Source organism: Antedon bifida, chromosome 11, assembly GCF_963402885.1.
Source record: "Antedon bifida chromosome 11, ecAntBifi1.1, whole genome shotgun sequence".
Taxonomy (NCBI): domain Eukaryota; kingdom Metazoa; phylum Echinodermata; class Crinoidea; order Comatulida; family Antedonidae; genus Antedon; species Antedon bifida.
This window is the reverse complement of record NC_136236.1, coordinates 5,929,407-5,955,377: the sequence shown is the minus strand read 5'-3', so window position 1 is coordinate 5,955,377 and position 25,971 is coordinate 5,929,407. Positions and strand designations below refer to the sequence as shown.

Here is a 25,971-nt window from a genome sequence, read left to right as displayed (position 1 = left end):
TGCATAAGTTTGTACACACGTGTCCTTAACCATTTTGACGTTGTCGAGATAACAACACGGAGTGTTTTAGGTTTGTTGTATGTAGGCCTATACCGGGTATTCATCTAATCGCGTTGTTCTTGAAAATAGCGAACCACTAACATGCTTGGAATTATATTTGTCAGAATTGTTTTGTTTTGAATTAGTAATAGTATTGTTTATACTTGGAATGTTTTGCATCGTCAGGAGAATCAATGAGGTACCACGAATGTAAATACTGTGAACAGTGATGTTATTTTGAAAGAATTTTTTAAACACTTGGATTTACAATGATCAGGATTTTATATTTTGTAACAAGAGGAGCTCTCGTCAATGAAAAGAGGACAAACAGGTAAGTTGTGCAAATTGTTTTCATATCCTGTTTTTTTAATTTGAATTAGGGCACGTTCAAGCATCGTTATTTACACGGGGTAGGTTGGTGAGCCACCCACCACCCGAGAAAATAACTAATGAAACCTTAAACTTCATGGTAAAAGTTTTCCCATTTAAAAGGCGATGATTGAAGTGTTTAGTTAATTAATACTGTTTATTGTTGTCCTAGGCCTTATAATAACTTCTACACACGTACACCTTAAACAATCGGCGTTTGTCGGCGATAGGACTTATAAGCCTACCGGATACCATGGTATGTTGCATTATGTACGTTTGAGTATAGGCCTATGTTGAGAGTAGGCCTACTTAGATTTCTGAAAAATAATGTTGTACCAAGGAGTAAATATTACTTATTTTACAACTCCCTGGTTGTACCATCCCGTTTGTCTGTTATAACTTTCTTAATAGTTGTATCGTCGGATCGATCATTCTGTAATCTGGTCTCGCCTAAGATGACGTCACAACAAATTGTAAATTGTTGGTACCCGATTCTCAGTGCTGTATCTCTTCACAAAATACTATATTTGCCCAGTATCATAGGAATATTTGGTAATACAGCATCTCATTGTATCACATGTGGTACCGGTATCATGTAGGTTAGGTTATGGTATATGATACATGTGAAAGTACCGAAAATTTTGTGTTTTTTAGGGTAATTTGTAAACAGGTCCCGAATTTTCTTCCGTTCATTGTATAGAGCAGTGATAATAACATGTTCAATATAAGTGACTTTGCATATTCAGGTTTGTCGGTTGGTCCAATAATCGTCTTCTGCTTAAAATGCATCCTCTGTTTACATCTGTGATGATACTGCTTTTTTGTTTACTTTGAGAGAAATGCTGTATTTTGAATCTATTTTAAAGTCCAATTAACCATCCAATTAACTGCCAGATACACTGGAAATAATGTCTTTATTATTTCTAACTTTTAACCTCATGGGCTTACTTCTAACCCCAATCCTCTAATGCTCAAACAACACTATATTGTGACGTAATGATTGACACAGACTTCAAAGTAAGCTTCATAACACTTTTATTTACAACTTTGTTTTTTGTTTCTTTTTTGCAAAGACAGAAAATATTTTAAAACAAACATTAACAAAACATAAAAAATAAGACTTAACTGTTTCCCATTACTATGTATTTTCCCCCGAAACTGGCCTTTGTAAATATAACTATTTGGTTGAATTGTTTGTCTTTTTTTTTTTAGAAAATAAAGTTAGTTTTTGTTGGAATTTATACATGAAAAATACGTAGGACATTATTACGCTGAGTTTGACAATGCGTATAAAATCGAACCTTAGTAAGATCAAGGCAATAACAACAGGACACTGAGCTCGTCTTGGCAGATAGGAACTTGTAACAGTTCTTTGATCTTATGTCTGGCTGCGACAAATACCAACAGTTCTGTAGAGTACAAATTCTCTGCAACACGCGGTGTCTGTTAAGGGCGTGGAACTGATCGTATCGCAGCCACAGATAAACCCTTTGATCTCCGGAGCTCAACATCCTGTTTGTTAGATTGCCTTGATAGATTTGCCCCAGGTGTAGTTGTTGTCTTGTTTATGCTTTAATGTTAGCCTATTATCGGCGTTTAATTCTAGTCTGTAATTCCAGACCAAAACTATGTATGAAACGCCATGTGTGCAAAAATGTCCTCTCCTTGAACCGAAGGTGAACCTACCATGTATGTTGCAACAAAACAAGGAAGTAAATGTTGTATTGCTACAAATAATGCTGTAAACGAAAGAAAATTTCCTCGTTATCTTGCCTATTAAGGATAACATTTTATTGTTTCGAGACAATTTAATGTTACTTTGTCTTTACCTTACTCCTTGAATAATTGAGGAAAAAAAATAATATGCTTTTAAATTAAATAAGACTTCAAAGGATTACACCTGTTATAAGTCTTATTAAAATAAAATTCTTAATTATTGTTTTTTTCTGCAAATTCTTCTACAAATGCTATGGCCTACACAAAATGTCTATATATTAAGTTCTATATCTGTTATATAAGTCTTAAAGTCTTAAACAAAATTCTTAATTATTTCTTTTTTTCTGCGAATTCTTCTACAAATGCTATGGCCAACACAAAATGTCTATATATTAAGTTCTATTATTTGGTTTAAATTTACAGCACAGAGGTAGTGTATGTCCACATTGGGGAAAAAAAATTATAGCCTATAATATTTTTTATTTATATAATAGAATAACTTGTAGAAAATTATATCGGTCAACCGAACAAAACTACAGGTTATAACAACTCAGTTTTGCCACTGGAACCTTTGCCACCTGCTATGTTCTCCAACCCTTTGTCAGCAGACATAGCATGGAGGTGCACATGGGGTCTATGTTTCTTGCCAGATGTGCACCAATAATTAGCCAAACTGTGTATCTTAGTTGACCCAAACCCTCTAATAAACTGTAGGCCTACCACTTGTATAAACAAAAATAAGGTAATGTAAGGTTTGGAAATTAGTGTATGTACTTAAACATATATTGTCCCCCTGAAAACATTTTTTTTTTTAATACATTTTTTTTGAATAAGCAATTTTAATGTCACATAGTTATTCATTTTTTTAAACCAAAAATCAGATCGAAAATAAATTTATTTACCTGAAAATTTGTAATATAAAGCAAAAAATTGTCAAATTCGCTGCCAGCCATTGGGTTTTTGGTTGAATTTAATCGTTAATATTTTGTCTTGTGAAAACATTATTTTTTGGGGTTTTTTTTGCTCAATGGAAGTGCAACATAATTAAAATCAACATTATTTGAAATTTGATTTATTAAATTTCATTTTTGATGTCTTTGGGGGACAATACATCCTTAATAAAGCAGGACAATATCTTCTTTTACAAATGTACATCATAATATTGTTTATCAAAACATAAAAATTATAATCATTAATAAAACACTCTCTTCAAATGGATAACTAAGTATTTATATATACAAAATTTGTTTCAACAAATTATAATATTAATTTGATTATTATCAAAAGGTTTATTTTTACACACATAAAAATAAAATATGGAATTTTAATGTCATAATGATATTCCCTGTTTAGCCTACAGTCCTAATATTAAATTAATATTTATACATTTATCTGTAATTTGTTAAAAAACATGGTTTTTACAATGTTATTTAATTATTTAATGATTTGAATCATTTAAAATCATTTAAATTATCAACATCAAACCACATTTCTTTCTAAACTAGACATAGCATTTGATTAAAAATACATGCACAATCATTTCATACAGTTCTAAAAATAATATGCCTACTCAATATCATTTAGTATAATTAATTCCACAGTATACAGTAATAATATTATCATACACTACAATAAAATTCACTCAAATAATATAAAATAATTGTTTTTGTTTTGCATAGTAAGTGTGTACCAGCAACTATTTAAGGTTTTAACAAAGCAATTGTATTACATAGAGCTGGAACATCATTTTTTAAAATACTAAAATGTCGATAATACATTTTTATTACCCTGCAGTACAGTATATATAGCAATTCGTTAACATTGAAATAGTCAATCTTTGTACAACAATTTCCAATGGATTATATAAGTATATGATTTCATGTCATGTGAGACAGATGACATAATGATTTTATACACAATTAAAAAAAAGAAATTCATATCACAATGCAATTTTAACTAAATTCTTTTCAACATAATAATTTAGTTTCCTGTTAGTTGGAAGACTGTGTATTAATTTCCTCCTTGTTAAACATCCTTTATAAACTATTATTATAGACAACAGTACAAAAACAACGCAAACACATTTTACAAAAAAATAAATACATCTCTGATCTTAATGTACATAACTTATTGGAATTGTTAAAGTATAATTTTTTAAAAAAAGGTGAAAAGTTACTATTTACTGTTAGTGTAGTAGATATACCATTACACAGAAGAACCTCTATTAAGGGGACACCTTAAAGTGTTTTCAGTATATTGTCAGGGAAAGTGTCTTCTGAATAGGGTATATTGCCTCTTGTTTTGGGAATGTGTTTTCTGAATAGGGATATATTGCCATGTATATTGCCCTTTGTTTTGGGAAAGTATTTCTGAATAGGGGTATATTGCCCTTTTTTGGGAATGCATTTTCTGAATAGGGGTATACTGCCCTATATTGCCCTATGTTTTGGGAAAGTGTTTGCCCTTTGTTTTGGGAAAGTGTCCTAATAGGGGTGTCTCAAAGGAGGAGTTTTACTGTATTTTACATAATTTACCTAACTAATACTGGTTAAATATATTTTTACGTTTAAGGTTTAAGCATACTATTTCAGTGTTAAAGCAGTTATCAAAAGAAAAAAACAAACAATTTAACATTACAATATGATTCACCTACATAATTAATACTGTTAAATATAGAACTTATTGTCACATTTAAGGTTTAAATTAAAATTATAAAAATATGCTATATTTAACATAAAATTAGATATGGGAATGTATTTTTTATTATAGTAAAGTGATGGCCTACAGTTATAAAAAAAATCAATTTAGACAATAATAATATTTTAACGAATTAATTGTCAACAATTGTGCATTTTATGGCCTTTAAAGTTTTAAAATTCCAAGCTGTCCATTGAGAAATTAGAGACTGGCTATAGGACCTACATAAAATAAAACAGTGCCAGTATAAAGGATTCAAAATTTTGACCCAAAAAAACCAACATCTGAAACTTGAAAATATTATTTTTATCAAAGACATTATAGATGCTTTTGCTAATAGTTTTTTTTAGTAGAACAAAATGTATATCTATTTATCATCGTTTAAGGTATACTATTAATAAAATGAACTACAGTAATTCTGTATATACAGTACTATAACCTGTACAATTTGAGGCAGATAAAGCTTTTTAAGGTATATAAATAAATATAAAGCTAGCTAATTTTGTATGATACTGTATTTTATATGAGGCAGATATTAAACCAAACATTAAATTGTAAGCATTTTTATTTACATGTATTACAACGGTGGGAAAAGTTTTGCATTACTGTACAATTGTTATGCTGTTACCTTCCTTATTTAAGCTGCTTCACATCGCACCTGGATTTGGTCCGGAAAATGGGTCCAGTGATAAAGCATTCATTCGTTCACAACAAATTTGTACGATTTGAATCCGTACCTGATAAGGGGCGTGTGGATCAAGAATCCATTTGTTTGCTAAAATCGTATGATTTTTTTCTTTTGACCAATCAACAGTGACATCGCTTGACAATGGATAACTAAATTCATGCTCGATGTGAAAGCATGCCGCTCGCGATATGTTCCTCAGGCCGCCGGACTGTGCGCGATGTGAAACATAGCTTTAACCCTGTTCTTTATAATCTCCACATATGATAATACAATCCCAGCATCACGGGTAAATTCTGTAATATATGGTGGCCCCTGTACTATGTTATCAGTTAAAAACACTAGACCTGCAATTTTTGACTTTTTGTAAAAATAATACACATAAACTTTAGAAACATTAAACCAGGTCATTTCTTTCTTAAATGTGCGTTCTAAGGTTAATTATGATAAAAAGAGAAAAACAATGCACTACCTAATGTAGCTCACGTCATAAGTTCTCTCATAGATGTTTCTAGGCCTAGCTTATATGCTTAGTTTTGTAGGCCTAGCTGGTAAAGAACGGTCACGTTGTACAAACAACGTAAGCTAGCTATAGACCTAGCCTGATGTTGTCGCAACCTGAAGTAATTGTCTTTCTTTTTTTGGCAGAATCGTTATATACAAATTGGGTAAGACCTGGTATTTTAGCTTTTAGTTGTTTATCCTTTCACGCAATCGATCAAAGTGGGTGCATCACATCACAATATGAAAATATCAATCTGCGCGCAAAGCATGTTGGGATTTATAGTGGGCTGCTAAAATTAGTAGATTATTGACTTATTTTTCACATTTTTAACCGTTTTAAGACGAAAAAAATTATCACAATAGGTCCATATAGTATTTATTTTTACATAAAATGTAGTGTGTGACCTTAAATTAGGTCAAAAAATGTAGGTCTAGTGTCTTTAATGTTAGGCTTGGCCTATGATACAGGTGTCATGATACTGTACATAGTGTGACACTGTATTACAGAATTTTCCTATGATACATTATGTACAGATAATCAATGTTTTTGGAATGTGGTTTTTTTTTCAAACTAAATTATAATGCTTATGATGCTTATAACAATTATTAGCAGAATTGATAAAGTATGTTTGACTGTATCGTTAGTTGAGTGAGGTTTTTTATTTTCTGCTGTCGTCGTATTTCTATCGTGAATAACAGCCTTGACCGATATGTTAAAAATTGTTGACCCATGACTGTTTTTAGCAGTACAAGTATAAACGCCAAAGTCGCTCTCGTGTTCAATGTTGATGACTGCGAGTACTTCGTTAGTGTTAATATTGTACATTCCATCGCACAGTTCTCCGTCAGGTCCCATTATGGAAACAAACGGATGAGGGCGTCCTTGTATTCCAAGCTCAAGTAATAAACTTTCTCCTTTTAAAACTTGAAATTCTTGACGCGAGGATGCGATTTTTGGCGCTGAACATTTTTCAACTGGGTTATGACAAGCCGGATCCAAACCGATTATCTGTTGTTTACTACCTTTTCTTTGTAGCAGATCAACCATGTTGCAATCGCAAATTAAAGGGTTTTCGCGGATGTCAATATCTAAATTGGTGGAAGCAGTCTCTAGTATAAAACTTGGAAACGTTGTCAGTTCGTTTCCAAACAGATCAAGATATTTTAAATGTTTTAAATTGCCATATGATGTATTAGTCATAAAAACCATATGTGAAATAACATTATTGGTTAGATACAACTTTTCCAATAAAGGAACACGTTTGAAGATCCGTTCGTCGAACTTTTCAATCGAGTTGCCGGCCAGTCCGATTTCTTTCATGTTATCAAGTCCGTTGAAGATATCTTCATTTATGGTTTTAATTCGATTGAAACTAAGATCTAGGCTGGTCATAGACGGGTTGCTCAATGCGCCCTCTTCAATGTCGCTCAACCCTATTAGACCAGTCGAATGGGCTATATACATGTCAACGTCTGAGGACCAGGACCTTTTGGATGCACTGATAGAAAAAGCATTGATACGCAACATAAGAAGATTACTAATTCCTTTAAAGGATTCTCTTTCAATGTCACTAACAGACCCTATGGAAAAAAAAGTATATGTTATGAGTAGTTTTTATTCCAGTTATACTTTTCTTGAGCTCTGTCTACACTATCAAACTAGTTTGACGAAAAAAAAGTGTGATGTGCCCAAATATGGTAGTGATATGACATCATGTCCATATATGGACATAAAGTTTGATATAGTATAGACAGAGCTTTACATTGATTCATGATATTAAAGTGACTCAATATTGTCACAAAACATAAACAAGGTCGGACCTTATTTGTGTAGTTTTCAACAAAACAAATTTACTTTGGTGAAACCAAGGCAATCTAACAACAGGACACTGATCTCGCCTTACCAAGATAGGAACTCGTAACAGTCCTTTGATCTTATGTCTGGCTGCGAAAAATACCAACAGTAGTACTGTACTATGTACATATTCTCTGTGGCATGCGGGCATGGAACTGATTGTATGTCGGCTAAATCCAAAGTAACCAGTCACTTGTATGGTCGGTTATATTATAACCTTTGCCAAGAAGGTTATAAAATGACATCTTTTTTTGTATGTCTTTTTTTTTATCTAGAAAGATTATTTCCAATCTAATGAGCGGATTTTCATCAAATTTTCACAGTAGGCCTTAGTTCAAAGAAGGTATGCAATTATGTGATCAACACGCAATTGTCTAAAATTGTGCCTGGAGAAATAACATTTTTTTTATAATATAATAAACATTTTTTCCTTAACCTGAAATAAACAATATGATATTGTATGGAATAGAAGAAGCCATTTTGAAAATATACAAATTTATATAGGAAATAAACACAATACTTACCAGATATACCCAAGAATGTAATATCACCATAATTTGTAAATGTGTCTTTACGTATTGTATCAAACGAACTTCCAAAAAACACCATGTCGGTCGTGCTCGGGTCACACGGTTTATGATTTGGAAAACAGTCAAGATCAGAGCATTCGCATCGTATACCAAACGTCTTACAATTGGTCATTGTGATGGTATTATTACACTGCTTCGCATAACTCAACGTTGCTAAACCCAACAACAGTGACATCACAGAATAGTACATGATCACTTAAAATGTAATACCTGTTCCTGTAAATTAAATAAAAATTCACAACTAAAATTTCTCAGCTAACAATTCTCAGTTTTCTGTAGAACAATAACCATAAATATGCATTATTCATGAGCTAATTCAGGTCAAAGGTTAAATGTAACCAAATGCCAGTTGACTTCCTGTCAACGGGCTTCCGGTTGGCAATTTTTTTCCCTTTAATTATTTACGATTTAAAAAGGTAAACCATTTTTTTAAAGTTAATGTTTTTGGTCAAATTAGTGAATAACTAATTAATATGTGACATTAAAATGGCTTATTCAGCAAAACTTTTTTAAAAAGATATTTTCAGGGGGAAAATATACTATTTATTTCTTCATAAAACTACATAATTTTTTTGTGAGGTTTTTTTTATATTATTTTCTGCGAATAATGACAAACATCCTATTGGTATTGTATTCCTTTTTCTTTGTACTTTCAGGAAGTAAGCCCTCTTAAATTTTAATATTATCCTGTCTTTAGTATTAACATTTGAAGTGGGTATAAAAAGGCATTAAACTCTGCCTCCACTATCAATCTTTATGTGACAACAAATGTGATGTGCCCATATATAGCGATGATGTAATATCACTACCATATTTGGGCATACTGTATCACTACCATATTTGGTACATCACACTATTTTTGTGTCAAACTACTGATAGTTTTAATGTTTAGCTTTAAGTTACACTTTGTATGCTTGATTCAAATTGCGCACTACAGTATAATGAAAAGTTAGTGCACACACTGTATTTTTCAGTATAATAAAACCAAATCTTAATAAGCATGTTATTATACATTCACGGATGGGTGCATAATTACTACAAAAATTGTCAGTATATCACAGCGCTATTTAGAATTTGTTCCGTTCTTGGTGTTATGTATGAAATAATATAGCTGTTGATAACTCGGTAAATAATTACAATATAGAGAAACAACCATTTTTATTTTAGGCCTGGAAATGCCTGAAATATAGTGTATTATCAGCAATTCACAATCTTGCTGAGTAAACAAATTGAGACTAGACTTAACACTAGGCCTATATCAGATCAAAGAAACCCTTCACCTCAAATAAATTTATTTGAATAAAACATTTCCATCACTTAAAAAAAAATACCTATACATATGTTTAAACTTATTGCATATTTGATTGATAACAGCTAGTGGGCTCCTGTCATAAAGTTAGGGTTTGCTAGGCCTATGATGAGCAAGGTTATATGCTCCAACAACCAGGCAGACGTCTACACACAGCACTGCATGCGTGACATGCGACTGACTTCAAGTCATCAAATCAGCTGTTGCGGCCTAGCTGACTGAGTGAATTTGGCTATGCTTAGAGAGAGACTATATACACAATAAAACCGCCCATCATAGCACCATACTTATTAGTAAGTCTACACCTACCTTTTTAGATCTACAAATAACGGTAAATTATAAACTTCCGCTGATTTTACTGATAATGTTTCCTTCCAGGACAACAAGTAATGATTGGGAATTGGAATTTACCGAGTTGATATTTTGATTCTTGCTGTGTTGACGCTTCAGTCGCGACCATTATTGATTTAATATTATTATACTTAATTTAAATGACAATAGACATATCTTTTTGAATAACAAAAGGCACTTCAAATACATAAACATATTTTGCGAGTAAGAGTTTGATTCATTTAGGTTAAGTTATATTAAAAAATAAGATTCTAAAAATGATCTACTTGCAAAGGGGATAATCTTTACCCTTATTACAGTGGAAGAATCCGGCGCGTGTACACAGGTGGACCAGTCATGTGAATTGTCATGCGGATAACGGGATTTTCCCGCGGTACTTTAAAAAATAAAAGGTGTTTTCCCATCAGTGTTCACCTAGGACCAGTGGGAATTATGGTAACAAATACATTTATATTGTCGTTCTTTTTTTTTGGCGCTTTGTTTGAGTAACGTATATTTATTGTTAAAATGTACTTGCTTATCTACCACGCCCATAATTGTTTTGTGAACCATATGAGTTAAATTATACAACATAATAGTACTGTATTATAAATACAGTAAATTTGTTTATGTGACGTCAGTGCAGGAGGTGCCTTGTTGTTCAGTCAACCGTGACGACATCAACAAAAAATACGTGGCGCCAAAGTTTTTATTTTTTTCTCTCGCACATGACAATGTCAGAATATAAAAAGTGATGTATCCTACCCACTAGGTAGCATACGAACGGCTTAAAGATAGTTTTCTTAATTAATACTGTCTGAAGGTATTTAAGAGTGAAGATTAATCGTCGTTGTTACTAGGCCTAGCTAGTAGTAGATAGAGAGGGCTAGCTAAGCCTAATACTACCTACGTCCTACTTCTACTACTAGTACTACTAGGCCTACCTAGCTAGAGTTAGGAGGGCCAGGCTAGTACGTAGTAGGCCTAGTAGCTTCTGGGCTTAGAGCGGCTTGGCCTGTTGCCAACCAATCTAGCCTAGCTTACACTGGATAATAGTTAACTATGCCTAGATAGATATCTAGAGGCTACTACTGCTTTAGCCTAGCCAAGCTAGCCAGGCATTCCATAACTCATTTTGGCCAAATTGAAATGCGACCAATATTCATTGATTCATTGTGAGCTTAGACTACTGATTAGAGAGTTAATAATATTATATTATAGTACTTGCACCAGTCTGTTCTAGTGACAGTACAGGTCTCAAATGAAAGGCAGACTTCTTAAAAAGATATCTTTTATTTGCTTCTATTCAATATTTTTTTTATCAGTTTTGTATAGATTTCCAGTTTTTATAATATTACATACTTTTTCGTGAATGTTTAAGTAATCATCCGGTCAAAATGTGGGTTTCCATACTGTCCATCCAACGTAACTTGAGCATGAGGCCGCGGGCCCAATGGATGTCGAAAATCCAGATTTCAAAATCATGGATAGCGAGGGCCAAATCCTTTTCAACCAGCACATTCTCTTACAAGGTAAGGTGATTGAAGACCCTGTCAGGCCTAGAAGTAAATCAAATGTGAACTATATTATCAATACCAATAGTTAATGTCTTGAGCCCTGTCTACCCTATCAAACTTTATGTGTCAAAAAAATGTGATATGCCCATATTATATGGACATGATGATGTCAAATCACTACCATATTTAAGCATAGCACTACCATATATGGGCACATCACATTTTTTTGACATAAAGTTTGATACTGTAGACTTTAGATAGAAGTAGGCCTACTGTAGATGAATGTGAACTCACACATTGCCAGATTTGTTGAATTTCTATAAAAAGGTTGCAATTATTGATAGATGCATTAGCATAGGTGGTTTTAAGGGGGTGCACAGGCGGTTGATGACCCCTTAAATTACATTGATAAAGATAGGACATTAGGTTAAGTTTTGCACTTCATTTCACAAATTTCAAAGTTTAATTTGAACCCAGAAACTTCTTTATATGAAGGCATACTACCATTAGACTGGTGCTTTCATGGTATGGTTCAAATCCATAAAATATAATGAATAATTGAGAGACTTTTTTTTAAATTATTTTTTTCATAATGTTCTACCTTTTCTTTGCTCAGAATGAAGGAAACATCATCCTGATGGGAAGTCCAGGATCAGGAAAGACCACTCATGGCAGAAAACTGTCTAAAAGACTTGGTATGCCTGTACTGGACGTTGATGATCATCATCTGGAACCACTCTGGCAGATGAAAGTGTCCGAAAAGGTTACTATTTAGAGTGTGTTGATAATTACATGTTACAATGTAATTTTTATCTACCCTAAGGGTCATGTAATGTCAGTGCTGCCAATTCAGGTGCTCTCTCTCCTGTCCACGACAGTAGTTGTATGTGAATTAGTCAACCAGGAAATCCCTGTTACACTCGTCTTGAAAGATGTTGTACATAGGTTATCTGAGAACACCAGAAAAATGAAGCGAGTGAGCCTCAAACCCTTGCCAATATTATGGCTATGGATTGCAGCTCCACTGTCTTAACCAGTCAGTCACTCTCACTCCTACAATGTTGTGTGTAACTGTATATGTATTGTAAAACAGTACAATTACAGTATGTGATAGTAGTGCAAACCCTCTAACCAACTTATTATTAAAGTACTTTTTTGTTTAGCGCCATAGTTTTTTTTAATTATACCTATAACCTTTGACATTCCATTCAAAATGGAAGGAGCTTAGTCATTCCATCAAATATTTTGATTTTCATTATTGCCTTTAATAGTATTGTATATAAAAATTATAAAATAACGGATCAAAATAATTAAAAAGTAATATAAAATATTCTTTTATTCCAGCTTAATGAAGTTGGGGCAGAAAAATTTATAGAAGCTGAAGGAGAAGCTCTTTTGCAGCTAAAAGCTTCAAACACAATCATTTCATTGACTGGTTCCAATCCACTGCATAACAAAGCAATGCAGTATATTTCTGAGTCTGGAGTCGTCGTCTTCATTGATGCAAATAGCGACGACATTATTTCACGACTGGAAGCCATGAAGGTGGACAGAATTGTTGGACAAGGTTCTGGAATGACAATGAAAGAGATCTTAGCATATCGACAGCAATTTTATGAGGACAACTACGATGTTAGAGTGACTTGTGAAAAAGAAGAGTCTTTTGAAAGCATCGGGGAGAAGATTTCTGAAGCAGTGAGAAGATTCCAGAATAAATCAGGATATGTGTCGACAAGGTCACAGGTTCCTAGTGAGAGTACAGCAGATTTTAATCAAGTTGTTTTACAGGGTCTTGCACAGGATGGAGGTCTTTATGTTCCAGAACACCCATTGCCATCAATGACAATAAAACAGTGGGAAAGACTTGTGGAAATGACATATGAGGAGAGAGCTCTTCGAATCTTAGAACTTCTTTTACATCCATCCGATCTTCATCCAGGACTGCTGAAATATATGATCAACACGGCGTATTCCATTGAAAATTTCAACTGTAAGGTCGTTGCTCCAGTTGTTCCTCTGGAGAACAACCAGTATATTCTGGAGTTATTCCATGGGCCTTCAGCTTCCTTTAAAGATGGTGCTCTCCAGCTGATGCCTCAGTTCTTTTCAAATGCATCGGAAAGGGACTCTCCAAATACAAGGTGGGGAATTTGTATAATACAATCTTACATACATACACTTTGGAAATGTAAAGCTCTGTCTACAGTATCAAACTATTTTGACAAAAAAAAGTCGGATGTGCTCTATGATAGTGACTGATATGACATCATCGTGTCCATATATGGGAACATCACATTTTTTAGTCACATAAAGTTTGATAATGTAGATAGAGCCTTAAACAACTTACAATAATGCTTACCAATTGTACTGTTTTTTCACAGGCATCTAATACTGGTTGCAACATCAGGTGATACAGGTAGTGCCGTACTTGATGGATTCAGCAAATACGCAGGTATTCTTAAAAGTATGCAAATAAACCAATGCAAATTAATACTTCATTTGCATAATAGTTTTTTTTTAAACAGCAAAGAATATTTATACTATTATTGTTACAAATAAAAGTTAAAAAGTTTTTTTATGTTGAAGATAAAAATACATCTGTCGTTGTGTTGTATCCTGAGAGAGGTGTAAGCGCTGTCCAAAAAGCGCTCATGACATCCGCTACAGGAGAAAACATCAAAGTCATTGGTATGTGCACAACTAAAAAATTTATGTCAATTAATTATTATTGGTCAAGCATTTATATATTATCAATGTATTGAAATGTATCGTATCTAAAGATGTTTTCACAAATTTTGAAGGCATGAACTAATGTATATTTTCTATTGACTATAATCTAATCAGAAAAATGCATAATTTACAGTATCAGGAAACAATTAAATGGCATGTGGTCCTAAAACAGAATGCTGGTTTTACCTCATTGCTTTTTTCTCCAGGAATCAACAGTGATTTTGATTTCTGCCAGTCTGCCATCAAGAGAATCTTCAGTGACACTGCCCTCAAAGAGGAACTACTTTTAAATCACAACTTAAAGCTAAGTGCTGCAAACTCCATCAATTGGGGGCGCTTACTTCCGCAAGTTGTCTACCATGCATCAGGATATCTGACAATGGTACAACAAGGAATTATTAGCATGGGAGATCCTGTTGATGTTTGTATTCCAACCGGAAATTTTGGGAACATTCTTGGAGCGATTTATTCAAAGGTATAATAAGAATTTTATAAATCAAAGAGCTGCATAGGCAGGATATAGAAAAAAATCAAAATCAAATAAGTTAAAACTGCCTCAATAGTTGACAAAGTCAATTGTCAGTACAAGTACTGTTTTACAATTTGCCTAGTACTGTATTGAGCAAAGTCTGTGATACAGCATACCATGTGCATCACATGTGATACATCTATTTAATTGGAATAATGTCACATGTGATACTGTATTTAACCTAACCTTAGAAACAGTTAATACATAATTAACTGTGATGCTGTATCAAGACATTTGTCTATGATGCTAAACAAAAAATGTTGTCATTTGATGAGAATGCATTACTGAGAATCGAGTGATCAAGCGACAAGTATACAGTATATATAATATCTTGTCATTCATACAATTTCTATGCTCTCTTTATTTTTAGCAAATGGGAATTCCTTTTCGGAGATTTGTTTGTGCTTCCAATAAGAATAATGTGCTGAGCGAATTCTTCAATACAGGCATGTATGATTTAAGACAGAAGACGCTAAATGTGACAACCTCTCCTGCTATTGACATTCTAAAATCTTCAAATCTTGAAAGGTATTTAGCTTTAACTTATTAAACTGATTGATTTATTGATGAATGAAAGAATTTATTCATCTGCTAAACTGACCGATTCATTCATTTTCATTGATAAATTAATTGCATAATGTAATTTACTAATCTGATTAATTGATTCATGAATTGATTGATTTTTGGATTGATTGATTGATCAATGGAAGAATCAATTGTTTGGTGGAATGATTGATTAATTGACAAGGGTGTATCCCAAAGTGGGTCCATGGGGGTCCCCTAAATTTTACGGTTACCCTTTTTTACACGGCAAAAACAAAAATAAAAATTTCCCATGATGTGAGAGTCAATCCTCAGCGATCTTTTTGGTTATAAATAGAAATTTCCAGCGGCCGATCAGGAGCAGCATAAGGGGTAGTAGACATTGCGTCTCAAGATGCCTTGTAGGGGGAGGGGAGAGAAAATGTAATCAAAAAGATTTGGCACAAGCCAAACATGACTCATGATTATCATCTGGGCCATAGGAGGTATCATAATCATCATATTATAATGTAAAAAGCCAAAAAATTGTTTTTAAAATATGATTAAAGTATTCAGTAATTGTATTGATCTGTTGTCGACGTCTTGTCGACGTCTTGTAGCTCTTGTTGGTCTAAACATTAAAATGAATGAATATTTTTAGTACTCATGGGGCCAAACTAATTGTGAAGAAAGGATAGACAAACAAATCAGCTTTTTAGTCGCGTGCAACACGACTCTACAGCTCACTATGTCGGTCGGTTAGTCGGTAAACACTAACTTGAGCACGCGACTGCAGCCGTGTATATGGCCTTGTTTCAAAATAAACATAAACTCACTAGGGTTAATATTCGATGATTTTATAGCAGCCTTAGCTAATCTTTGGGCGATAGCTCTCTGCCTCACCCAGGCATCTGGTTCTTCGGCCTGAATGTCCCATGTCTATCCAGTCGTAGTCACTTTCCATTCCATACTTAAAAAATGCTTCATCCATTTCGTCATGTTGTTGGAAGCTTTTGCAATCTGATGCCTAAAACAGGCCACGCCCAGTAATTCATTGTTTGCATACGTCACCCGCCGTGACAGCTCTCTCTTGTCCTTGTTGTTACGCACATGCGCGCGCGATACCGAGTCATTGATGATCCCTCTGCATGTTCAGTAACTATGGTTACGTTAAACATACATTGTGATAATAATAATTATGTCATTTTTCCATGTTTTAATACTTGCCTATCTTTTTAATTTTAAAGTGTACATGTAAGGAAAACCTCACTCAGATCAATATATTTTAAATTAGGCTCGAAATAGGTTTAATTCCACAACAAAGAGAAATAGGCATATCTATTCGTAATTTTAAAATACTTCCCAAAACGGTTGTAAAAACTGGAAAAGTTGATATTTATCGAGCTAATTTTAACATTTCTGTCGTTCCATCTTACAATATTCACAAATTTTATTTATTAAATTATCATAATTATTTAAAAACTGAGTTTAGCGGTTTTATTGATTTTTTTTTCATATGAGAATAAGGATGTAATTAATTTAGAACCAATTAAAATCATACAGAATTGACAATAATGATTTGTAGTACTGTATGTGTTATTTAGGTGAAATTCTTATCTTATTTATAATTATTATAATAGAAAGTAATTAAATGTAGGAAAGTAAAAAGATTTCATTAACTATGTTAAATCAAAAGCCCGAAAGAGAAATAATTAAATAAAATTAGAAACAAAGTTTACAATATATATCAAATTATCATTTATTATTGCACAACTGTAAAATTCATAAAACAAACATATCAAATAATGTATCCTTATCGTAAAATTAATATTGAAATGATTATAATTAGTCCATTGTAAATATGATTAAAGTATTCAGTAATTGTATTGATCTATCGTAGCATCATGATCGGTTAAGTTTGGATCATCATCTGCAGTCATGTCAGCCAGTGATATCATGTCAACTACTATTGGTCGGCAATTTGTTTCTTCATCATTGTCGACGTCTTGTAGCTCGTGTTGGTCTAAACATTAAAATGAATGAATATTTTTAGTACTTGTGAGACCAAACTAGGTCTAGGAAAGAATTTTTAAAGTATAGACAAACAAATCAGCTTTTAAAAATAAACATAAACTTACCAGGGTTAATATTCAATGATTTCATAGCAGCCTTGGCTGCCAATCTCTGGGCGATAGCTCTCTGCCTCACCCAGGCATCTGGTTCTTCATCGCTTGGGTCTGAAGGTCCCATGTCTATCCAGTCATAGTCACTTTCCACTCCATACTTAAAAAATGCTTCATCCATTTCGTCATTCTGTTCCTGGATGCTTTTGCAATCTGATGCCTATAAACAAATTCAAATATAGCGAAATAAAAAAAAAATAATACAGATTATTATTATTATACCAGTAGCATAGACCCTAATGAAATGTTGTGGGGCGGGGGGCATAATCGTATAGTATCCGCAACTTAACGTTTTATGTAGGGAAGGTCAGTGTCCTGTTGTTTAGTAGCCTAGATCTTCTTTATTTTGCTTAAATTTTCTTTTTCTGGGTTTTGCTTTTGTTGGGAAAAAGTTATTTTTGGGAAGCAGAATTTGTTTTCACTCTTTTCACAATCAGTAAACTGAGTACATCGAAACAGGCTCACGCCACTGCCTGTGTACCTGTTTTGGTGGGGCAGTGTCTATGAATTACTTACAAATTGTCCACCTGCCATAGCAGTATTTCCTTTGATTTCAAAGAATGGGTCTCCATATTCTGTGCAAGTATCGGTTGTGAGATCTAGCGGAGGGAAAGAGCAAAAAAAATGAGTTAGTGATATGTTATAATATAGATTTCAAATTGTTAACAAATATAACAGTATAGAAAATGAGTGGTAGGCTTAAATGAAAATTCATATGAATGAAAAGTCATATTGTACCTTTCCTCTGATCTTTCTCAACTGTATCCGTGTAGGCTGTTTCAGTTGTCTGCTGTTCTTCAGTTAGCAGGTTAGCAGTGGCAAGATTTTCAACTGCAACTACCTTCGATAAAACTTCTTTAACAACAGATGTTGCCAGCTTGTCGAGCTCCTCCTCTTCATCAGAGATGAAGGCTGCGGTTGTTTGCTGTGTTGCAGTTGTCTGCTGTGTTGCAGTTGTCTGCTGTGTTGCAGTTTTCTGCTGTGCTTCAGTTAGCAGGTTAACGGTGGCAAGATTTTCAACTGCAACTACCTTCGATAAAACTTCTTTAACAACAGATGTTGCCAGCTGGTCGAGCTCCTCCTCCTCCTCAGAGATGGAGGCTGCAGTTGTCTGCTGTGCTGCAGTTTTCTGCTGTGCTTCAGTTGTCTTGTCTATAGAGAAATTATTTTTGATAATCATTACAATTAATTAATATACTAAACAGTATACAATAATATTTAATAATAATAACAATTATAACAAATAATGAATATTTATCTTTTTTTATCCAAATTTTCCTTATTCATCATAAAATTCTTTATCAAAAAACAAAGCATGAAAAGGAAATTAAGAAATAATTGCAATAATAATTATTAAGATAATTGTTTCCTTCAAATTTACAAGAACAAATGTAAAAAAGAATCAAACTGAGTAAAAAAAGTCTATTTAACGAGGTGGACTGGGGTGGGTGTTTGGGGAGAGGTTGGCTTCAGGTACACATGCTCCACCTTTGACAGCTTAAAACTACTTTTGGGTATCTACAAATAAATACCCTATGTTATCAAAGGGCTTAGGCATTATGGTAGTGTTGGCTTACCAGGGTTAATATTCAAAGATCTCCTTGCAGCCTTGGCTGCCAATCTCTGCGCGATAGCTCTCTGCCTCACCCAGGCATCTGGTTCTTCATCGCTTGGGTCTGAAGGTCCCATGTCTATCCAGTCATAGTCACTTTCCACTCCATACTTATAAAATGCTTCATCCATTTCGTCATTCTGTTCCTGGATGCTTTTGCAATCTGATGCCTATAAACAAATTCAAACATAGTGAAAATAAAAAATAATATGGACTATGGATGATACTATTTTGATACTACCAGTCGCCTATATCCTAATGAAATGTTGTGGGGTAGGGCAAAATCGTAAACCTGTTTTTGTGGGGCAGTGTCTATGAGTTACTTACAAATTGTCCACCTTCCATAGCAGTATTTCCTTTGATTCCGAAGAAAGGGTCTCCATATTTTGACCATCCATCTGTGCATGTATCAGTTTTGAGGTCTAGGGGGAGGGTGAGAGCAAAAACAAATTGGGTTAGTGATATGTTATAATATAGATTCAAATTGTTAACAAATATAACAGTATAGGAAATCGGTGGTTAGGCTTAAATGAAAATTTATATGAATGTAAAGTCATATTGTACCTTTCCTCTGATCTTTCTCTACTGTATCCGTGTAGGCTGTTTCAGTTGTCTGCTGTGCTTCATTGTAATTGACAGTGGCCAGATGTTCTGCCACTATTTTGGACAAAGTTTCTTCCACAAGACTTGTTGCCAGATTATCAAGCTCGACATCCTCATCAGAGGTGGAGGCTTCAGCTGGCTTCTGTGCTTCAGTTGCCTTGTCTATAGAGATATTATTTTTGATAATTATTACAATGTTAGTTGTAATGAGTCATTCAGGCCAGGAGTTAGTGAGTTGCCTGTGATGAAAGTTTTTTCAAATTAAACTTTAATTCTACAGTAATATATTCCAACAGCATACTAATAATAATATACACTAAAACAAAACATGTGGGATGTCCTAAAGAAAATGGTAAATGATAAGCTACAGTATTATGCAAGGCTGGCCTACCTGCAGTTGGATGTGCTTCTGTTGTCTGCTCTGCTTCAATTGGCAGATGTTCTGCCACTACCTTAGACAATGTTTCTTCCACAAGACTTGTTGCCAGATTGTCAAGCTCGACGTCCTCATCAGAGGTGGAGGCTTCAGCTGGCTGCTGTTCTTCAGTTGGCAGGTTAACAGTGGCAAGATGTTCTGCCACTACCTTAGACAATGTTTCTTCCACAAGACTTGTTGCCAGATTGTCAAGCTCGACATCCTCATCAGAGGTGGAGGCTTCTGTTGGCTGCTGTTCTTCAGTTGACAGGTTATTAATGGTGGCAAGATGTTCTGCCATTACCTTGGACAATGTTTCTTCCACAAGACTTGTTGCCAGATTGTCAAGCTCGACATCCTCATCAGAGGTGGAGGCTTCAGCTTGCTGTTCTTCAGTTGGCAGGTTATTAATGGTGGCAAGATGTTCTGCCATTACCTTGGACAATGTTTCTTCCACAAGACTTGTTGCCAGATTGTCAAGCTCGACATCCTCATCAGAGGTGGAGGTTTCTGTTGGCTGCTGTGCTTCATTTGGCAGGTTAACAGTGGCAAGATGTTCTGCCATTACCTTAGACAATGTTTCTTCCACAAGACTTGTTGCCAGATTGTCAAGCTTGACATCCTCATCAGAGGTGGAGGCTTCTGTTGGCTGCTGTTCTTCAGTTGGCAGGTTATCAGTGGCAAGATGTTCTGCCATTACCTTGGACAATGTTTCTTCCACAAGACTTGTTGCCAGATTGTCAAGCTCGACATCCTCATCAGAGGTGGAGGCTTCAGCTGGCTGCTGTTCTTCAGTTGGCAGGTTAACAGTGGCAAGATGTTCTGCCATTACCTTGGACAATGTTTCTTCCACAAGACTTGTTGCCAAATTGTCAAGCTCGACATCCTCATCAGAGGTGGAGGCTTCTGTTGGCTGCTGTTCTTCAGTTGGCATGTTATCAGTGGCAAGATGTTCTGCCATTACCTTGGACAATGTTTCTTCCACAAGACTTGTTGCCAGATTGTCAAGCTCGACATCCTCATCAGAGGTGGAGGCTTCAGCTGGCTGCTGTTCTTCAGTTGGCAGGTTAACAGTGGCAAGATGTTCTGCCATTACCTTGGACAATGTTTCTTCCACAAGACTTGTTGCCAGATTGTCAAGCTCGACATCCTCATCAGAGGTGGAGGCTTCAGCTGGCTGTTCTTCAGTTGGCAGGTTATTAATGGTGGCAAGATGTTCTGCCATTACCTTGGACAATGTTTCTTCCACAAGACTTGTTGCCAGATTGTCAAGCTCGACATCCTCATCAGAGGTGGAGACTTCAGCTGGCTGTTCTTCAGTTGGCAGGTTATTAATGGTGGCAAGATGTTCTGCCATTACCTTGGACAATGTTTCTTCCACAAGACTTGTTGCCAGATTATCAAGCTCGACATCCTCATCAGAGGTGGAGGCTTCAGCTGGCTGTTCTTCAGTTGGCAGGTTATTAATGGTGGCAAGATGTTCTGCCATTACCTTGGACAATGTTTCTTCCACAAGACTTGTTGCCAGATTGTCAAGCTCGACATCCTCATCAGAGGTGGAGGCTTCAGCTGGCTGCTGTTCTTCAGTTGGCAGGTTATTAATGGTGGCAAGATGTTCTGCCATTACCTTAGACAATGTCTCTTCCACAAGACTTGTTGCCAGATTGTCAAGCTTGACATCCTCATCAGAGGTGGAGACTTCAGCTGGCTGTTCTTCAGTTGGCAGGTTATTAATGGTGGCAAGATGTTCTGCCATTACCTTGGACAATGTTTCTTCCACAAGACTTGTTGCCAGATTGTCAAGCTCGACATCCTCATCAGAGGTGGAGGCTTCAGCTGGCTGTTCTTCAGTTGGCAGGTTATTAATGGTGGCAAGATGTTCTGCCATTACCTTGGACAATGTTTCTTCCACAAGACTTGTTGCCAGATTGTCAAGCTCGACATCCTCATCAGAGGTGGAGGCTTCAGCTGGCTGCTGTTCTTCAGTTGGCAGGTTATTAATGGTGGCAAGATGTTCTGCCATTACCTTAGACAATGTCTCTTCCACAAGACTTGTTGCCAGATTGTCAAGCTTGACATCCTCATCAGAGGTGGAGGCTTCAGCTGGCTGCTGTGCTTCAATTTCCTTGTCTATAGAGATATTATTTTTGATAAATATTACAATTACTTTGATATGTCAAAAATTATAATCAATTATTAGACAATTCTTTTATGATTATGATAAAAAAAATGAATGTTTATTTATTTTTTTTAATTCAAATAATCGTTATTCTTTATCTAAAAAAAAACAAGAAAATGAAATTAAGAGATGAAAAGTAAACAGAAAAATATGAGCTATATATTTTGTCCCTCAATTCTGAGTACAAATCTAAATATAAATGTGAACAAGAATCTAACCAACTATAAAACAAAAGATGAAAGATTGATTGGTCTATTAAACGAGCTGGACTGTGATAAAAGTTTGTCAAATTAAACTTTAATTCTACAGTAATATATTCCAACAGCATACCATTATATACTAACAAATCTGTGGTGTCCTAAAGAAAATAGTAAAACTAAATGACATTGATAGGCTATTATGCTAGGCTGGCCTACCTGCAGCAGGTGAAGATGATGATTGATTATTTGAACTTCCATCTATTGGTCTATAGGATTCTCCTGTTGCTGCTGCTACTAATAGGGCTGGGGTTCCTGCTGGTGGGACTGCTACAACTAAAAAAAAAGATACTACTATTAATATTAACAATGCAGGGCCGTAGTTAGCATGATGAAGAAGAGGCGCTCGCCCCCATCTCTGAAAATTTCACAACCCACCCAACTAAGAAGTAGAGATCGTCAAATTTGATATAATATAATTATATTTATAGCATTGCCTCGCTTGTTTTTAACCTCTCGCTAAGGCCTTGCAATGTGTGAAGAGTGTTTGTTGGGAAGGGATATCGCCTAGGCTAGCCTAGGCCTAGGGCCTTGTATAGTATGTAGCCTAATAGTAATAGTACTAGGCCCTAGCTAGGAGCTATAGGGCCTAGCTAGGCCTAGTAGCTAGTAGGCCTATACCTAGTCGACCCATCTATCTATATGATGAGGCTTTTTGGCCTGTACTGCTGCTACTAGGCCTAGCCTAGCTAGGCTAGTAGTAGTAGGCCTAGGGCCTAGACTAGTACCACGTCCACAGAAACGGACCGGATCCGACCCCGACCGACCACAGGCACACGACACACGTACGTCGCGCGATCGTTGATCACGATTTTTTTAACTTTTCTCATGACGTAAAATAAGCGGCCAACTTTCCACCAATAGCATTGTGAATACAGGGAGGCCACGCCCAGCAATTCATTGTTTTTGTTTTCATAACGTACGTCACAACGTTTTTTGCGATCTTGCTAGAGCTGAGCTAGAAGGTCAATCAAAACCGCGCTGCTGATGCTCTTTTACGCGACTATTTTTTACGCACATACACACGTTCGTGACGTGCTTGCGTATAGAATGATTTTCACCAAATGCGCGCGCGATACCAAGTCATCATCCTTCCACACACGTCACTACAAGTTTAGTAACTATGGTTATGTAAACATACATTATTGTAATAACAATTATGCCATTTTCCCATAGTTTTAATACGTTTAAACTTATCTTTTTAAAATGTACATACCAAAAAGTGTAAATAAAACAACACCATTTACAAATTAAGTGCGCAGATCAGTATAATAATTCTAAATTAGGCATATGCCTAGATAGGAAAAATTGCCTAAATTTAGAATCAGACTAGACCTATGTTGTAATGTATTAACGTATGAATCAACTTACCGATTCTTGTTCTACGTAAACATTTGGGAAGGCGGAGTTTAATTCCACAACAAAGAGAAATAGGCATATCTATTAATTTAAAAATACTTCGAAAACGGTTGTAAAGACTGGAAAGTCGACCGATATTTATAGGGCTATTCACTAGCCATCCGGCACAAGCTGTCGCTAGTTGCCATTTGAGGTTTTGTTTCGTGCGTACGTTTACATTTTTATCCATGGTGATTATGTGACGTCATGCAAAGCGCACCGACATGCCATACGCATACGCCAAATGCGCCACAAAGACTGATATTTTGTTTTAAACATTAATGGTTACCAAAACTCGCTTCAAAACAAAACTTTCCTTCTGTCCCTCCCCTTCCCCCTCTCAAACATGTTTAGATCCGCCGCGGCCCCAAATTGAAGGATGGATTTGATGAATGAATGGATATATTAATCAATAATTAGATTGGTTGATGTATTGATAGATAGATTGATTGATTTGGCTTATTGGCCAATATGCTCAGTGTCATTTAAATGACGTTTATTTTACATTATTTTGTTGCATATAATGACAAGCTTAACCCCATTTACTATAGAGTAAACAACTGTGTAGACACTGTCAGTCCTGTCCAGCTAACCTCATAAATAGATACTCTCCTTAACTATTTATATTTAACCTAAAATGTAACATTCCAAATTTGATTATTTAATATTATTTAAATTAGGTATTTATATATGATAACAAATAAGGACAGTAAAGAGGTTAGACGTTGCTTTGATGAACTTTCGAGCAATAAATTCTTCCAAGTTTCACAAGAGGTTGTAGAGCGGATGCAAAGAGACATCGTAGCTGATTGGTGTTCAGAGGAATTGTGTTCAAAGGCAATTCATGATGTCTTTAAGAGAACAGGTAAGGCCAATTTACACAGCAGACGAGTGGTAACGGTAAGCAGAAAACAGCGTACCTTGTACCACGTGGAGTCTGCATCTGCAAACCGCCCGTCCACTCCCCCGTTGTGTGTAAATGGTCACACAGAATAATAACATAGATTCTATATTTTGATTACCGTTACCACTCGTCTGTGTAAATTTGCCTTAAAGAGAGATAAACAAAAATAGTATTTTTTATTATTACTATTACATATCAATATTAATTGTAATATTATTGTATAGATTCACTACTAGACTTGTTCAAACCTGTTATTATTAAGTATTGTTAATATTATTAGGCCTATATTCATTTCTTATTATTACCATTTATTTTTTTCTCTAGGTTATTTATTGGACCCGCACACAGCGGTGGCTAAGGCGGTTGCAGACAGGTTCCATGATGAATCTGTTCCTATGGTAATTTGTTCAACTGCACATTATGGGAAATTCGCTTCAGATGTACTGACCGCGCTAGAGGGGTCAGTTGATGCAGATGACCCTGTGACACTCTTTCGACAGTTGAAAGACTTCAACCCATATCCCATGATGCACCTTGAACTGGAAGAGTCCATTCGTAGACCAAAAATGCATACACAAGTTTTATCTGCTAATGTAAACGAAATAATTTCTGAACTGAAACATTTTATTAAAATGATGTAAATTATGTTTTCCATTCAATAGGCGAATCTTTTTATGCTAATCAAATATTACAGTGCTCTGATTGGTTGGCCTTTTTTTGCATTGCAAAACGTAGATGTAAATTTGAATGCATTTACCAATTTTTTGATTAGTGTAGCACGAATAAACTTGTGTAGTGGAAAACCTAGCTAAGATATGTGTTCTAAAAAAAGTGTACATGTTTTAATATTAAAGATGACGTAACTGAAACATGGGCTTACCTTATGGTTTAAAATGCTAGTGTAATAACTATTTTATTCTAAAACAGGGTATTTAGACATTGTCTTAGGCATATATAATATTATATATATATAAAACAGCTTTATTTACTAAAAGTTCAACACGTTACACCAGTTAGTTAGTTAGTTA

At 35.0% G+C, this 25,971-nt stretch overlaps 3 protein-coding genes across 7 annotated transcripts; 1 reads left to right on the top strand and 2 right to left on the bottom strand.

Annotated features, from left to right (window-relative positions):
- The first annotated feature begins 99 nt into the window (after positions 1-99).
- LOC144856436 (threonine synthase-like 1) lies at positions 100-25,971 on the top strand. Of its 5 annotated transcripts, none has more exons than XM_078714443.1 (10): positions 100-370; positions 11,476-11,626; positions 12,228-12,374; positions 12,956-13,752; positions 13,993-14,063; positions 14,198-14,299; positions 14,548-14,816; positions 15,241-15,398; positions 24,720-24,904; positions 25,268-25,971. In XM_078714443.1, the coding sequence occupies exons 1-10, from the start codon at positions 309-311 to the stop codon at positions 25,582-25,584; spliced, it is 2,259 nt and encodes a 752-aa protein (XP_078570569.1). In that variant the 5' UTR covers positions 100-308; the 3' UTR covers positions 25,585-25,971. The 5 variants fall into 5 exon arrangements, with proteins under 5 accessions (XP_078570569.1, XP_078570572.1, XP_078570573.1 ...); XM_078714445.1 differs by lacking the exon at positions 100-370 and adding an exon at positions 10,794-10,917 and having other exon boundaries at positions 11,420-11,626; XM_078714444.1 differs by lacking the exon at positions 100-370 and adding an exon at positions 10,812-10,917.
- Positions 5,930-10,136, bottom strand: LOC144856457 (leucine-rich repeat and fibronectin type-III domain-containing protein 4-like). The gene is made up of 3 exons (XM_078714473.1): positions 10,074-10,136; positions 8,390-8,671; positions 5,930-7,591 (listed from the first exon to the last, which is right to left on the bottom strand). Exons 2-3 carry the CDS (start codon positions 8,643-8,645, stop codon positions 6,582-6,584), a joined length of 1,266 nt encoding a protein of 421 aa, XP_078570599.1. The 5' UTR covers positions 8,646-8,671; positions 10,074-10,136; the 3' UTR covers positions 5,930-6,581.
- LOC144856079 (uncharacterized) lies at positions 17,155-18,755 on the bottom strand. Its single transcript, XM_078714052.1, has 4 exons — positions 18,314-18,755; positions 18,092-18,174; positions 17,531-17,735; positions 17,155-17,415 (listed from the first exon to the last, which is right to left on the bottom strand). The coding sequence occupies exons 1-4, from the start codon at positions 18,753-18,755 to the stop codon at positions 17,267-17,269; spliced, it is 879 nt and encodes a 292-aa protein (XP_078570178.1). The 3' UTR covers positions 17,155-17,266.

Bases quoted from the DNA above. Each gene is read 5' to 3' on its own strand.
- LOC144856436 (XM_078714443.1), top strand. From the start codon at position 309: ATGATCAGGATTTTATATTTTGTAACAAGAGGAGCTCTCGTCAATGAA. The intron at 371-11,475 runs GTAAGTTGTGCA...TGAATGTTTAAG, and splicing joins AATGAAAAGAGGACAAACAG to TAATCATCCGGTCAAAATGT. The intron at 13,753-13,992 runs GTGGGGAATTTG...GTTTTTTCACAG, and splicing joins AGGGACTCTCCAAATACAAG to GCATCTAATACTGGTTGCAA.
- LOC144856457 (XM_078714473.1), bottom strand. From the start codon at position 8,645: ATGTACTATTCTGTGATGTCACTGTTGTTGGGTTTAGCAACGTTGAGT. The intron at 7,592-8,389 runs GTAAGTATTGTG...TTTTTTCCATAG, and splicing joins TACATTCTTGGGTATATCTG to GGTCTGTTAGTGACATTGAA.
- LOC144856079 (XM_078714052.1), bottom strand. From the start codon at position 18,755: ATGATTATCAAAAATAATTTCTCTATAGACAAGACAACTGAAGCACAG. The intron at 18,175-18,313 runs GTACAATATGAC...TCCCTCCGCTAG, and splicing joins TGAGAAAGATCAGAGGAAAG to ATCTCACAACCGATACTTGC. The intron at 17,416-17,530 runs GTAAGTTTATGT...TTTAATGTTTAG, and splicing joins ATCATTGAATATTAACCCTG to ACCAACACGAGCTACAAGAC.